Source organism: Lolium rigidum, chromosome 3 (assembly GCF_022539505.1).
Source record: "Lolium rigidum isolate FL_2022 chromosome 3, APGP_CSIRO_Lrig_0.1, whole genome shotgun sequence".
Lineage (NCBI taxonomy): Eukaryota > Viridiplantae > Streptophyta > Magnoliopsida > Poales > Poaceae > Lolium > Lolium rigidum.
In genome coordinates this window covers 37,350,689-37,365,882 of record NC_061510.1, presented here as the reverse complement: position 1 = coordinate 37,365,882, position 15,194 = coordinate 37,350,689, and the positions used below count along the sequence as shown (strand labels likewise).

The following is a 15,194-nucleotide window of genomic DNA, read 5'->3' as shown; positions in this document are numbered from 1 at the left end:
TATTTATATGAGTTTACGTGTTGCCACTGCAAATTTGAAACATAGTTGTTGAATCATGTTATTACACCACCCATGTATAGGTGTGGTGTTATTTGATTGTTTGATTCTTTCGCATTCTGGTTTGTGTCTACATAGAGAGCGTGCGTTGCACGTGCATACTTACTATCATGATAAAACTTGTGAATGCATATAAGAAAAAGTAATGTACCTTTTGGTAGGTTTTCTTTTGAAGGCCTGTACCTTTTGGTAGGTGCACAAGAAAAACTTGTAAGCCCTAGTTTAGGTCCAAGCGTACTCTCTCTACGTGATGGATAAAGGCCTCAAATAATCGGGTTTTTAGATGCGTATCCTTTAAAAACCCCGGCATCCTCCTACCCGCCTCCACTAAACCCTAACCCCCACTACCCGCTCTTCCCTCCCACGCCGCCGGCGGCCGGGCGCCATGGTGAAGGCCTACCTCCGCTACGAGCCGGCGCTCTCCTTCGGCGTCATCGTCTCCCCGCAGTCCAACGTCGTCTACGACCCCTCCGGCCGCCGCCTCCTCGCCGCCGCCCTTGACCGCTTCGCCGCCTGGGACCTCAAGCGCGGCCTCCCCTCCGCCACCTTCACCCCCTCTTCCTCCTCCGCCTCCCTCGCCGTCTCCTGCATCGCCTCCTCCCCCTCCGCCGCTTCCGCCTCCGCTTCCTCGGTACTACTGCCCTTAATTTCCCCTCTTTCGCTGCCCCCACTTCCTGAGCTGGCTTGATTTTTGTGCTTTCTTGGTTTCTTCAGATTGCGAGTGGCCATGCCGACGGGAGCATCAGGCTGTGGGACGCCGAGACCGGTGCCTGCGAGGCGACGCTCCACGGCCACCGCTCCGCTGCTTCCGCTCTACGCTTCAGTCCCTCAGGCGCCGTCCTTGCTTCCGGCAGCAAGGACTGCGATGTCATTCTCTGGGACGTGGTTGCACAGGCCGGCCTCTTCCGACTTCGTGGCCACCGTGATCAGGTTTAGATAACATCGCACCTTCCTCTCTCTGGCTCCATTCATGTTGGTGTAGCCCAGTAATGCTAATTTCGGGATCACTTGCTGCAGGTGACCGATTTACTGTTCCTGGACTCGGGTAAGAAGCTAGTGACCTGCTCCAAGGACAAGTTTATGCGGGTCTGGGACCTCGACACGCAGCACTGCCTTCAAATTGTGGGTGGCCACCACAGCGAGATATGGTCCATGGATGTTGACCCCAGCGAGAAGTTTTTGGTCTCTGGGTCGGCCGATCCGGAGCTGCGGGTGTTCAGAATAAGGCAATCAGCTGAGGAGGGTGAGGGTTGGAACAAATGGGATGCGCTGAAGCTGTTTGGCGAGATTCCGAGGCAGGCCAAAGAAAGGGTTCAGACCATCAGGTTTAATAAGGATGGCACTCTTGTGGTATGCCAGGTAGCAGGGAAAACTGCAGATATCTATAGGATTCTTGATGAGGCAGAGGCGACGCGCAAGGCCAAGAGGCGGCTGCACAGGAAGAAGGAGAAGGCTTCAGCTAAAGCTGTGGTGGCGGAAGGGAATGGTACTGTTAAAGATCAAGACTCGCAGAATCCCACTGTTGTGGTCAGCGATGTATTTAAGCTTCTCCAAGTGCTGCGGAGCAGCAAGAAAATTTGCTCTGTTGCATTTTCTCCAACCAATCCACCAAAAGGCTGCCTTGCAACCTTGTCATTGTCTCTCAACAATAACGTGCTTGAGACATACTCGGTGGATAACGACAAGGTCTCTAAGATGTACTCGGTTGAGATACATGGGCATCGTTCTGACATTAGGAGTCTTGCGCTTAACTCAGAGGATAACCTCCTCATGTCAACAAGTCACAATGCTGTTAAAATCTGGAATCCTAGTACAGGGGACTGTCTTCGGACCATTGACTCTGGATATGGGCTGTGCAGTGCATTTGTTCCTGGGAATCGTTATGGCCTTGTCGGTACAAAGACTGGTACCTTGGAGATCATTGATATTAATAGTGGGAACTCAGTTGATGTAATAGAAGCTCATGTTGGTTCCATACGATCAATTGTACTCATTCCAGATGAGGATGGAACTGTTAATGCACGGGGTTTTGTCACTGGGAGTGCTGATAACGATATCAAGTTCTGGGAATACCAGTTGGTACAGAAATCTGATTCGGTGAGTCTTCTGTCTATTATTCGAGGTTTCTCTTTCCTATGTTTTTGTTGATGTGTTATTGGCTTCTATAGAACTAGATACGTTAAACACGTCCGTGTCTTAAGTAATTGGGTGACTTCATAAAAGCATAGAAGATAAGTTCCATGCCAAGATAAATCCTTTTATCGCTGATTTTGTTCTTATTTGTATCAATTTCAATGGCAATGTGTGTATCCATTGGCGTGTAGCATTCTCAAAATATTTGTGAATTTTGAACAATATCCCACATCTCTGCTAAACATCGTGAATTGACATGTGTTTGGTGAATTTCCTGCATTTGGAACTGGGTGTGAACATTATCTGCAAGTATTTATAATGTTATTCTTTTGTTCCAGGACGCAAGGCATCTGAGTGTAACAAATGTGAGAACCTTGAAAATGAATGACGATGTCCTTGCAGTGTCCATCGGTCCAACTGGGAAGCATATTGCGGTTGCTCTTTTGGACTGCACAGTGAAGGTATTATTATACTTGTTATGATCATGGCCTTGAGCTTCTCCCCACACCCACCCAGCCCCTTCACAAAGTTCATCATTTAACTTGTTAGAATCAATGTATTTTGACCACATGTCTAGTTGGGGAGCATAGTATCAAGTAGAGGTACACATAAGTGAATATTTGTCGAAATCCTTTGTTCTTTTCTAGTATTACTTTGTAACAGTAGTTTTTAAAAAGAAAGCATGGATAGCTAGTTTTATATTTGTCTCGCTGACAATGTGAAGAAAGGAAAAATAATTGACAAGATACATTGAGGAATTGTAGCCGCACTTTGTGATTCATGTATGCACTATTTGGAGAGCAACCTTTATGTCAGCTATAAGCAAGACAAGGGACACATGGGACTAGCTAGGTTGCCATGTCAATTGTTTGTACCTGAACAGCTAAATTTTTCTTTGGATTTAGAGAATTGTTAAGTGGTTCATCATGGCTACAAGCTAATTACTACTACTAATGCTGTTATTACCTAGTCAAATGCTTGTGCCAGTTTTCTAGCGTTAGCATTGGTCTAATCTGCAAAATGTGAAGTACTCAACTTATTATGATTCCCTTAGATGCCAATTGGCATCCAAATTATAGCAATAGAAAATCAATCTAGAAACAAGTCTATTGCTTCAAAACATTGCTTGGCCCTGATATTTCATATTTTCTGCAGGTCTTCTTTCTGGACACACTAAAGTTTTGTCTTTCCCTTTACGGCCACAAGCTTCCAGTTCTCTGCATGGACATATCATCCGATGGAGCTTTTATTGTTACTGGTTCTGCAGACAAAAATCTGAAGATTTGGGGTATGGATTTTGGTGACTGCCATAAGTCTATCTTTGCCCACACAGACAGGTGTCCTTTTCTGCCTTCTGGTATTATCTTATGTTCTAGTTAGTGGCAGACTACTTACAATTTTTGTTTGGATGTTTTCACTTGCAGTGTGATGGATGTTAAGTTTGTTCCAAGAACTCATTATATGTTCAGCGTGGGAAAAGATCGTACTGTGAAGTACTGGGATGCTGATAAATTTGAGCTACTGTTAACACTTGAAGGACACCATGCAGAAGTTTGGTGCCTTGCGAATAGCAGTCGTGGTAATTTTATCGTAACAGGCTCCCATGATCGCTCTATTCGGCGTTGGGATCGTACTGAAGAACAACTTTTCATTGAGGTATTCCATAATTCAGTCGGCTTGAATGAAGTTTTGATGTTGAATATTTGCTTGTGGCATGCAAGAGATTTTTTTTCTAACTCTCAAATTCCCCTGCCTCATCCACCAATAACTGCAGGAAGAGAGGGAGAAAAGATTGGAGGAAACTTTTGAGGCTGATTTAGACAATGCGGTTGAAGATAGATATGGTAAGAAAGATGATGCTCCTGAGGAGGGTTCTGTGGGTGTTCCCGGTAAGAAAACAAAAGAGACAGTATCTGCTACTGATGCAATTATTGATGCACTTGACACTGCTGAGGAAGAAGAAAAACGTCTTAATGAACAGAAGGTAGTATAAGTGCATTAACAAACATTGAGTCCACCAAATTTAACATTAACTGCAGCTGTATATTTTCCTATTGTCAGGAATTACAAAACAGTGGAGAGGGAACTAAATCTGTGCCTAACGTTATAATGCAAGGGCATTCACCATCAGAATATGTTCTGAATGCAGTGTCAAATGTCCGCCCAAATGACTTGGAACAAGCCCTTTTGGTACGGTTCTTGTTATTTTTTCATGGATTACCATTTTTAGAATTCATGGATTACCATTTATCCTGGCCGGAGTACGTGTTTGTTGAATGCATCATAAAGAGACAGTTTTTTAAGTCCTCATCAGTAGTTCACTGTGAAGTAGACTTATGTATATAGTGTAACAATTCTTTGTGTGACCTTTATGCAAGAAAGCTTCTTATTATTACACTCACCTCTGTGAATAATGTCAGTTGAGGTGCTTATGAATTATGATGAATCATTAATTTATTGTCCAAGCATTTTTTTTGTATATAATCATTTGTCACTTGATAACATATTTGTGCTTTCCTTTTTCTCCTTGAGCAGTCATTGCCATTCTCGGATGCACTAAAGCTCATGGCTTACTTGAAGGAGTGGTCTCTGATTCCTTTGAAGGTAATCCTAGTTTGATATTACTCCTGTTTGTGTGATCCTCACATTTCTGCTTGTTTGCAACTTTATACTCCCTCAGTCCCGAAAAGGATGTCCCATGTTTGTCTAAATTTGGATGTATCTATATATTAAATAGTGTCTAGATACATCCAAATTTAGACAAATTTGCAACATCTTTTTTGGGACGGAGGGAGTACATGATATTTCATATGCATGCTGTCCTCTTGTAGTTGTGGTTTCTGTGATAGAATCCAGGACAATATACCTGTAAATGGCCATGTCCACGGCGGCCCACCAAGTGCCGTTTGTGGCCTTTTACATTCAACGGGAGGATGCAGCTCGTCCATCTAGTTCCGTTAGGATAAGCGGTCGTCCGCTAGCCCAGTCACGCTCGCTATGATGCATTCAACAAACACGTACTCTGGCCAGGATACGATGCATTCAACGAACACTCCGGCCGGCCGCCTGAGGATTATACGTGCGTGTTTGAAGGCGTACACATTGAGAAAAAAACTGGTTAAGCTAACTGGTCAACTAAACTTTATTTAACCCGCAAAAGACATTTGAAATTTTGGCATCAGTAATGCTGTGTTTTTTTCTGGAACATGTTGCAAATATTTGACAATAACAGTGCATAAAAATCTCAACAACTTTGACATCTCAGCAAATGGAGTGAAGTATGACTATGAGTCTGGACATAGTTACAAGAAGTACGGTAGCAAGATAACACAACTTTACGTCAAGATCTTGCTCATCTGATCATCTTATTCACTTTATACTAGTGCCTCATTTCTTCCTGGATGATGAAGCAGCGGCTATGATTCCACCAACAACAAGACCCACAAGTCCAAAGGCGTTGGCGACAATGGCCGTGCCTATCATACCATCTGCATTAAACAATCAGCCAGTCATGCCAATCCCTTGAAAGGAACCAAGTGACAGAGAGTATAACTCTTAACATGTGCTTTCTTGATCTCAATCTTAATGGTGTCGATTGACAACAGTGGACGTGGTGGTCCTAGACTTGCATTATATGTGAATTATCATTTGCAACTACAGAGCATTTGCCCTAAAGAGTGTATTTGACGTTTACAGTAGTAGTACCAAATTAGAAATCAATATACATTCCTTTATCTAGTCTGAGATGGCAGAAACTATACAACACAGTACGTAGGTGTTTGTTTGGGCTATTTTTTTGGCTTTGGCTTATAAGCCAAAAAGTACCTAAATAGGTGCTTTTTTGGCTTTTGGATTTTGGAAGCCAAAAGATCTTTGTTTTTGGCTTCCAAAATCCAAAAGCCAAAAAAGCACCTATTTAGGTGCTTTTTGGCTTATAAGCCAAAAAGCCAAAAAAAAGCCCAAACAAACACCCCCACAGTTATCTAGTCTGAGGTTGGTGATTCACAAACATACTTCACAGAACCATAGTTTTGGGGAACTTCCTAAGATTGTTGACACTGAAACCTAAAAAATGGACCTGTGCTTTTGTAGTAGCCTACTCTTGGTCAGTATAATAGAACTTCCATAAATTGGGTCGAGACCGGGAACTTTAGAATTGATAGTCCTTGCAACCTTTCTTGGCCTTGAGCTTTCAATTGCATGAGATACTGACCATTTGCCCCCTACGGTTTGAGAGAGAGCATTTTTATAAAAGGGAAGGCAAAGAGAGGGAGAGGGGTGTGTTCCATTTGATCCGCTCTGGTCCTGCCAAAAACCAATACAATGATAGTATCTCTAGCCTCACTTTCATGAAGAAGAGGATGACACTAGGAGAGTTGGGGCAATTTTCGTTGGTTTATTTCACACACATCTCACACAATGCCATGCCAGACTGAGGGCACGGGGTTACAGATTTATAGCTGCTAGCCAGCCAGAATATGCTAGTCTAAAAGATGCTAACTACCCGTCCTTGATGCCCCTAACTACCCGTCCTTGATGCCCCTAAAAGCAGTCAAAGATCAGGGGATGCTATCCTATCCTAACAGCCTAACAGACAGTCCTTCACAAAGGACCATGTGTGCTGCAGTCCTATCCTAACAGACAGTCCTTCACAAAGGACCATGTGTGCTGCAGCTCCACAAAGACCAGAATACAATGACTTATTCATCATTCTCCCCCTAAGTCTTGTACGCCGTCTTGCGGGAGCGCTGAGCCATCCCGATCCGGGAGCAAAGCTCGAGGAACTTGACCCTCCCAAGAGGCTTGGTGAGCAGATCTGCGAGCTGATCCGTGGTGTTGACGTAGCTTGCATGGATGCTCCCTTCCTCCAAGCAGTCTCGGATGAAGTGGTACCTCAACCGAATGTGCTTGCTCCGTTCATGAAAAACGGGGTTCTTTGCCGAGGCCGAGCGGACTTGTCTGTCCACCAAGAGCTGCACCGGTCTAGTGTCTCGACCAAGGAGATCACCAAGCGCCGAGCGAGCCAAAGCGCCCGAGTGCAAGCGGTGGAGGCTGCTATGTACTCAGCCTCACAGCCTGGACATGGCCACCACTCGCCGCTTGATCGACCGCCGACTCACGAGGCACTTGCCGAGGAAGACGAGGATCCCGCTCGTGCTCTTGCCGGTGTCGATGTCGCCGGCGTGGTCGCCGTCGCCGTACCCGACGAAGTGCGCCGCCCCAGGACACCTAGGGTAGTGGAGGCCATGGTCGAGAGTCCCCGCAATGTAGCGGATGATCCTCTTCACGGCCTCGCAGGTGCTCCGTCGTTGGTCGCTCCATGAAGCGACCAACGTAGCCGACGGAGAAGGCCAAGTCCGGCCGTGTGTGGGCGAGGTAGCGAAGGCTCCCCACAAGACGCCGGTATTGTGTGGCGTCCACTTCCTCCGTCGTGCTGTCGCGGCTCAATTTCAGCCTCTCCTCCATTGGAGTGAGGGCTGGGTTGCATCCGAGTGAGCCCGGCCTAGCTCAACGATGCGCTTGGCGTAGGCGGTCCGCCGAAGCGTGATCCCGGAGTGGTCCCGGTGCACCTCGATCCCCGGATAGAAGGAGAGGAGCCCCGCATCACTCATCCGGAAGGTGGCCTTCATCTCTTCCTTGAACGCCGCCACCTCCGCATCCTTGATGCCGGTGATCACCAAGTCGTCGACATAGACGCCCACCAACGTGGTGTTTCGTCCACTCCCCGTCGGCAGACGGCTGCCTCGTGCGGGCTTTGCTCGAAGCCCATTGCCTTCGCCGTGGAATCCAGCCTTGGCATTCCACGCCCGTGGTGCTCGCCCCGTGCCATAGAGAGCCTTGCGCAGCGGAGTACCTTGCCCTCCCGGCCGGGAATCGCAAATCCCGGCGGCCGCCGCACGTAGACCTCCTCCTTCAAGTCGCCATTGAGGAAGGCAGACTTGACATCCATGTGATGGACGCGCCGCCCTCCCCGGCGGCGAGCGCAAGGAGGAGTCGCACGGACTCCATCCGTGCCACGGGAGCGAAGGCATCGTCGAAGTCGACCCCCTCCCCGCCGCAAGAAACCTCGTGCCACCAAGCGAGCCTTGTGCCCGACGATGGCGCCGGCTTCATCCCTCTTCGGCTTGAACACCCATTTGAGGGTGATCGCGCGGTGACCACGAGGGAGGTCGGCAAGCTGCCGTGTGCGGTTCTTCTCGACCGCATCCATCTCCAATCGCATGGCGGCGCGCCATGCCGCGTCTCTCTCGGCCTCCGCAAAGGACCGAGGCTCGCCGTCGTCACACGCAAGCTGCAGCCGCGCCTCCGAGTCGCGTGGCACTCGCTCCCGCACCGGCTGGTCGCCGAGAAGGTTCTCCATCGTACGGTACCGCAGCCGGCTCGCCGCCATGATACGCGTCGATGCGCTCCCCATCGTGAGAGAGCGGGGAAGCGAACTCCACCGGGCTGTGCTCAACATGAGCCGGTGTAGACGTGCCCGGAGGGGTGACCGCCGGTGCCGGAGTACGTGGTGACGCCGGCTGTGGTGGTGTAGCAACCACTGGGGTCGATGGAGACTTGGGGACCGAGGTAGGCGAGCTTGTTGAAGAAGAGCTGCCTACTCCCCCGACTGCCTCGAAGTGGACGTACTCGACAATGAAGTCGTCATACGTCGGAGTCGAGCTGTCCTCCACCGCCTTGCCCCATGCCCACCCTCGCCCTTCGTTGAACACGACGTCGCGCGCGCACACGCTGTGTCTTGGGGTCGAGGATGCGGTAGGCCTTCGAGCCCTCCGAGTAGCCAATGAACACTCCCGGAGTGCTCCTGTCGTCGAGCTTGCCGATGTGGCTGAGCTCCTTGGCGAATGCGAGGCAGCCAAAGACCCGCAGGTGCGAGACCGCCGGCTTCCGCCCATGCCGAGCCTCGTACGGCGTCCCGCCGTCAAGCGCCTTAGTAGGCGAGCGGTTGAGGATGTAGACGGCCGTCGGCACCGCCTCTCCCCGAAGACAGCCGGCATCTCTCTCGCTTGGAGGAGGCCCGAGCCATCCCCACAACCGTCCGGTTGCGCCGCTCGACGACGCCGTTCGCCGCGGGCTGTAAGGCGCGGAGTAGTGGCGCCGGATACCTTCCTCGGCCGCAGCACGACGCGGACCCGCCGATGTGGATTCGCCGCCGTTGTCCGGTACGCAAGCACGCGCAGCTTGCGGCCGCACTCCGCCTCCGCAGCAACCTCGCGAGCGCTCGATGGCGTCCGCTGCCTCTCCCTTGCTGCCGAGGAGCACCACCCACATGTAGCGGGAGAGGTCATCGACGAGCAGCGGGAAGTAGCGTCGTCCTCCCGGTGTGGCCGGTGTCACCGGGCCACACAAGTCCCCGTGCACGAGCTCGAGCTTCTCCTTGGCTCCGAAGCTCGCCCGTCGGGGAAAGGGAGTCGCCTCTCGCTTCGTCACAACGCGGACGTCGCAGAACCGCTCCACATGGTCAAGGCACGGCATGCCTCGCACCATCTCCATGGTACCGAGCCGCCTCGTGGCCTCGGAGTGAAGGTGCCCGAAGCGCTCGTGCCACCGCCACGCCTCGTCCTCCCGACGAGCAGCCGAGACGAGGGGTTGTGCCACCTGCACATCAAGAACATAGAGGCGATTTGTGCCTCCGATTACCTTGGCAAGCAGGTGACGGTGGCGATCCCATATGCGCGGAACTCCGCTCTCGATCGGCACGCGGGAGCCGTTCTCATCCGACCGTCCCGTGCTGATGATGGAGTTCCTCGGTGCGGGGATGTAGTAGACACCGGTGAGCAGCCGGTGCTCTCCGGCCTTGGCGGCGAAGATGACGGAGCCGACACCCTTGATCTCCACGGTGGAGGCATCCCCAAACTTGACGGAGCCTCGCACGTCGTAGTCGAGCTCGGCGAAGAACTCCCTTCGACCGGTCATGTGGTGGGTGGCGCCAATGTCGAGGCACCACCTGCCAGACTTGTCATTGTCGGAGCAATCGCCGAGAAGGGTGTGTACTTTCGGCTTGTCAAGGTGGAGGAGAGTGGTATGGTGGAGAGCCGCTGCGGTCGGTGCCACTGGAGACAGCTCGATGTTGGCGTGCGCAATGAACAGAGCTGGATCCTCCTCCCCGCCCGTGCGACGTGGGCTTGGCCACGTCGTGGCCGTCGCGCACTCGCTGGCCCGAGTGACCAAGCTTGCCGCAGCTGTGGCGGGCGTCGTCCTTTGCCGGCTTGGGCTTGCCGGCAGCGCCTCCGCCGGCATCACCTTGCGCCTTGGCATGGCCATCCTTCCGCGCCTTGCGTGGCTTGCCGCGCTTGCGGCCGCTCGTCGAGGAAGAAGGCTCCCCCTTCTTCCTCGTCACCGTGGCCGCATCCCACCGCTCCCGAGTGAGGAGCAGCTTCCCGCCGGTGGTGATGGGCCCCGACGAAGACCGTGGCTCGTCGGTGTCGACGACCTTGAGGCGACCTATCGCCTCCTCGATCGTCATGGTGGAGAGGTCCAGCGGGGACTCGATCGAGCGAGCCATCTGCTTGTACTTCTCGGGGACGCAGCGAAAGAGCTTCTCGACAGCTCTCTCCTCGTCGTAGGCGTCATCGCCGAACTGCACCATCTTCTGCAGTAGAGTGTTAAGACGGAGAGCAAAGTCATCAACGTCCTCACCTGGCTTGAAGGCCAGGTTCTCCCGCTCCTTGCGAAGTGCCTGCAGGTGTGGACTTGCGAGCACGGTCGCCGCCGATGCGTGCCGCGGCGATGGCGTCCCAAGCCTCCTTGGCAGTCTGCTTGTGGGAGAGCGAGAACTGCATCTCGGCCGGGACTCGCGGCGACGAGGGCGTCCGGCCGCCCGTCGATCCTCATGATGGTCGACGTCGCCGTCGTGGACTGCCTCCCACATGTGCCGCACCCGGAGCCCGATCTTCATGATCGCGGCCCACTCGACGTAGTTGGTTTTGGTGAGGGTAGGCCACCCAACACCGGGACCAACATCCCTGACCACCGTTCGGACCCCGTAGAGGCCGCGGTCTTGGTCATCCCAGCCGCCACCGCCGTGCGCGCCTCCTCTGGGAGCGCCATCCCGAGGTGCGCGGGCGTGCTCGGCTGCCCACTGCGCTGCCCGCTGCGCCGCCTGTGGCGCCGCTGCGTCGACGCTGCCATCAGCAGAAACGGAGCCGTTGGCGCTGCCGCGCAGCACCTCGACCTCCGCCGCCGCTGCACGTGCTGCCTCCGCTGCTTCTGCTGCTTCTACCTCCGCTCTGGCTGCTGCCAGCTCCGCCGCTGCCAGCCTCGATGCCCTTGCTTTCGCCGCAGCGGCTGCCGCGGCCACTCGTTCACGCTCCTCTGCCGCGGCGCGATCGGCCTCCCCGCCGACGCCGCGTGCCGGAGGTAGCCGTGTGCTGAGAGTGGCCGTCGGACATGGCTCGCTGTCGGGGCTGAGCGCTGCTTCCGACGAGCTGCTGCTCGACAACCCGGACGGAGGGAAGTAACCAGGGGCGGTTGAGGCTGCTATCTGGTTGGGGCTGCTCCCTTCCCCGTGAAGGGAGGAGCAGGAGATGCTCGAGCTGCAAGACAACCTTGCTCTGATACCACTTGATAGTATCTCTAGCCTCACTTTCATGAAGAAGAGGATGACACTAGGAGAGTTGGGGCAATTTTCGTTGGTTTATTTCACACACATCTCACACAATGCCATGCCAGACTGAGGGCACGGGGTTACAGATAGGGATGTAAACGGATCGGATCGGATCGGATATTGCTCTTACCATATCCTTTACCATATTTTTGTAACGGATTCGGATCGGAGCGGATAATGGTCGGATGCGGATTCGGATGCGGATTATATCGGATTACGGATATGGAGCGGATTCGGACCGAACTCGGATCGGAAACAGATTATTAAGAAAATATACACATAAAAAATAGAAGTATGCTTTCTATGTAAAATATGCTTGTAATTATAGAATATAGCAAAATGTACACTCTATTTCGTACAACAAAGCAATGTGTGTACTAATAGCATACATATTTTGGCCGATAAACTAACTATATTGTCTAAATATTTAGGGTTGGACTAATTTTCTCGGATTATCCTCTTTGTAGACCTCGGATGATCCGCAAAAAATGGTGGATAATCCGTATCCGTCGGATAGTATCAATACCATATCCTCTACCATATCCGCCGGATATCCTCTTGATCACTATCCGCATCCGTATCCATATCCGGCGGATTTCTAAAAATGCATACCATATCCTCAAAAACGGATATGGATGCGGATTCGGAGCGGAACTTATCCGTACCATTTACATCCCTAGTTACAGATTTATAGCTGCTAGCCAGCCAGAATATGCTAGTCTAAAAGATGCTAACTACCCGTCCTTGATGCCCCTAACTACCCGTCCTTGATGCCCCTAAAAGCAGTCAAAGATCAGGGGATGCTATCCTATCCTAACAGCCTAACAGACAGTCCTTCACAAAGGACCATGTGTGCTGCAGTCCTATCCTAACAGACAGTCCTTCACAAAGGACCATGTGTGCTGCAGCTCCACAAAGACCAGAATACAATGACTTATTCATCATACAAAACGACAGAATAAGAGGGGTAGTATCTTCTTTTTCACTCATGGTTAATCATTATCGAATCAAATAAAGACCAAGCAAAAGTAGAGAGGGTATTATCAGTATCTATATCAGTTACTGCCTTACTGTAGTAGATTTCAAGAAATATAAACCGGCTATCTCTGCAGTACTATCTTTGTCTCAAAATTACACATTATATGTCTTTACTGATGTTGATGCAACAATTAATCTTCTTAACCAAAAGGTAGCAAGAAATTAAGAATATTCAAAAGCTAAAAAGCAGCAGATACCAATGTACCTTATGAGTCATAACGGTGCAGATCAGTTGAACACTATTCTCTTTGACGAATTGGGTTTGTTTCTCTTACACATTCATATTTTTATTTACGAAACACATTACAGACACATGGGGATTAACAGAATAATGCATCCAGGTAGTAGCAATGGGTATTGCTTTATTTGCCATGATCAGATTGGTAAGTAAATAGCGTCTTCCCCTGTTTTACGTCCTTCCCTATAATCGTACAAAGCTATTGACAGCTAGCATTTGCAGCAGCCTGCCATTCATGAATAGCCAGATGAAGATATCACCAGTTCACCACTCCCCACCAGAGTTCAGCTAGAAGAACTTCACAAAAGCTAAGCAAATTGTGATCGCATGACACATGTGTCCTCCTAATTTGTCTGAGATTTTGCTAGAGCACAATACAATAGCACCATCTAGAGAACATATGCGCATGTGTCCTAACTGCATCATCGTTCTAGAACAACTAGCAAATCAAGAAATTACTCAGGGGTCAAGATGATCCAGATTGCAGGCTCCGAGGACAAGGAGATCGAGGTCAAGATGATCTTACCTTCTTCCGGCTCTTCGGCCAAATCTGGCTGCCGCCCGGCTCCTTCTGCCGAACCGGACTGCCTCGCTTCTCCTCCTCACGGACATGGACAAGATCATGCAATTCCCCACAGATCTAGCCGGCTGCCGGCTGCTCAAGGGACGGGATGGAAGTGGCCAGAGAAGAGGGGGGAGCGGAGGGATGGGGCGGCGGTAGCGGAGTTGTTCCTTGGGAGAAGAGGAGTTGAGGGGAGGAGGGGGAAGCGGAGGGATAGGGCAGCGCCCGCCTCCATCGCCATGGAGGAGGTCAGGAACTAACGATGGGCGGCGACGTGGCGGTAGCGGGGGAACTGTGATGGCCGCCACGATTCTTTTTTTTTTTTATTACTGGGTGTCTATTTAGCAAATTGAACGGGTTTGGGCTGGCGGCGCCGTGGACCGCCGTTTCCACTTACAGGTATACAGGACTTGACGTAGTTTGATTTTGTGTGGTGTGCACTTGCTAAAGTTTTAGGCTAGTTAAACATGGCATTCTATTGCTGCCTGAATGTTGTGTAACCTGCTGCAGATTTTCCTGAATAACTTGATATGCCCAAATCCTGATCTCTTCCGTAACCTTGCAGGTTGAGCTTGTTTGTAGGGTTTGCCATGTGCTGCTTCAAACACATCATAACCAATTAACTACTACACCAGGGGCAAGATCCATACTGACAGAACTGAAGGAAATTCTTTACGGTAGAGTAAAGGTAAATAGCTTGCAATCATCTCCTTGATCAACAGACAGCTTGCAGTAGTCTGATCATTTCCTTGTTCGATTTTCATCCTCCAGGACTGCAAGGATACTATTGGTTTCAATCTCGCCGCGATGGATCATATAAAAGTAAGATGCCCCTTTTTTTTATGACATTTCAGTGAATCTGGGCTGTAAATCTGAGGTTTGTTGGACATTTTCGTGGCCTTTAATATGGTGGGTTTACATCTTTTCAGGAGTTGTTGGCCATGAGATCAGATGCACCGTTCCGAGACGCCAAGGCGAAGCTGATGGAGATCAGGCAGAAGCAGTCAAAGCGGTCAGATAGGTCGGCCGACGGAGATAAAAGGAGAAGGAAGAAAGCGAAGACGTCACCTGCACAGAGCTGATCCTTGAACTAGTGCAGAGGAAGATTTTCTTTTTTACTTTTAGCTCAGCTATTGTAGTACACACACACTATTATTTGACGTGTTCATTTCCTGCTGTGAAGATGATGAGCACAGCGGAATTTTGACATATGATGAGTGTAAAATCAGAATGCGTGTTTGCTCCAGAAGCTGGTGTCCATGAATTAGTGAAGTCCTGGCTGCTTATAATGTGTAACCTTGGGCAAATACATTTTGACAATGGCTAGTTCTATATTTACGATAGAAAGCTCTTTAGCATTGTCGTATATTTGTGCAATCCTGAATCACTGTAAGTTTAAACAGAAAATGAATTCGCATGGTGAAGAAAGGTAGAGAGAGACATGAGCTGACGAGGAGATGTGTTGGAGATGTAGTAAACACGAAGCTTTCGTGGTCAAGTCGTTCAGCTGAAAAAGCATATATCATTGGTTGGAAGGCTTGATCCACACGGGAGGCATC

At 50.4% G+C, this 15,194-nt stretch overlaps 1 protein-coding gene across 1 annotated transcript; it reads left to right on the top strand.

Moving 5' to 3' along the window:
• The first annotated feature begins 442 nt into the window (after positions 1-442).
• On the top strand, positions 443-14,993 carry LOC124701451 (WD repeat-containing protein 3). Its single transcript, XM_047233513.1, has 12 exons — positions 443-688; positions 772-987; positions 1,075-2,154; positions 2,529-2,651; positions 3,346-3,527; positions 3,615-3,846; positions 3,965-4,174; positions 4,252-4,380; positions 4,726-4,794; positions 14,201-14,323; positions 14,407-14,457; positions 14,565-14,993. The coding sequence occupies exons 1-12, from the start codon at positions 443-445 to the stop codon at positions 14,715-14,717; spliced, it is 2,814 nt and encodes a 937-aa protein (XP_047089469.1). The 3' UTR covers positions 14,718-14,993.
• Positions 14,994-15,194: the final 201 nt, after the last annotated feature.

What these genes read in the sequence shown, in the direction of transcription:
- LOC124701451 (XM_047233513.1), top strand. Translation starts at nt 443, where the DNA reads ATGGTGAAGGCCTACCTCCGCTACGAGCCGGCGCTCTCCTTCGGCGTC. An exon ending in CTTCCGCCTCCGCTTCCTCG is followed by an intron (nt 689 to 771) that starts GTACTACTGCCC and finishes TGGTTTCTTCAG; the next exon opens with ATTGCGAGTGGCCATGCCGA. An exon ending in TTTTGGACTGCACAGTGAAG is followed by an intron (nt 2,652 to 3,345) that starts GTATTATTATAC and finishes TATTTTCTGCAG; the next exon opens with GTCTTCTTTCTGGACACACT.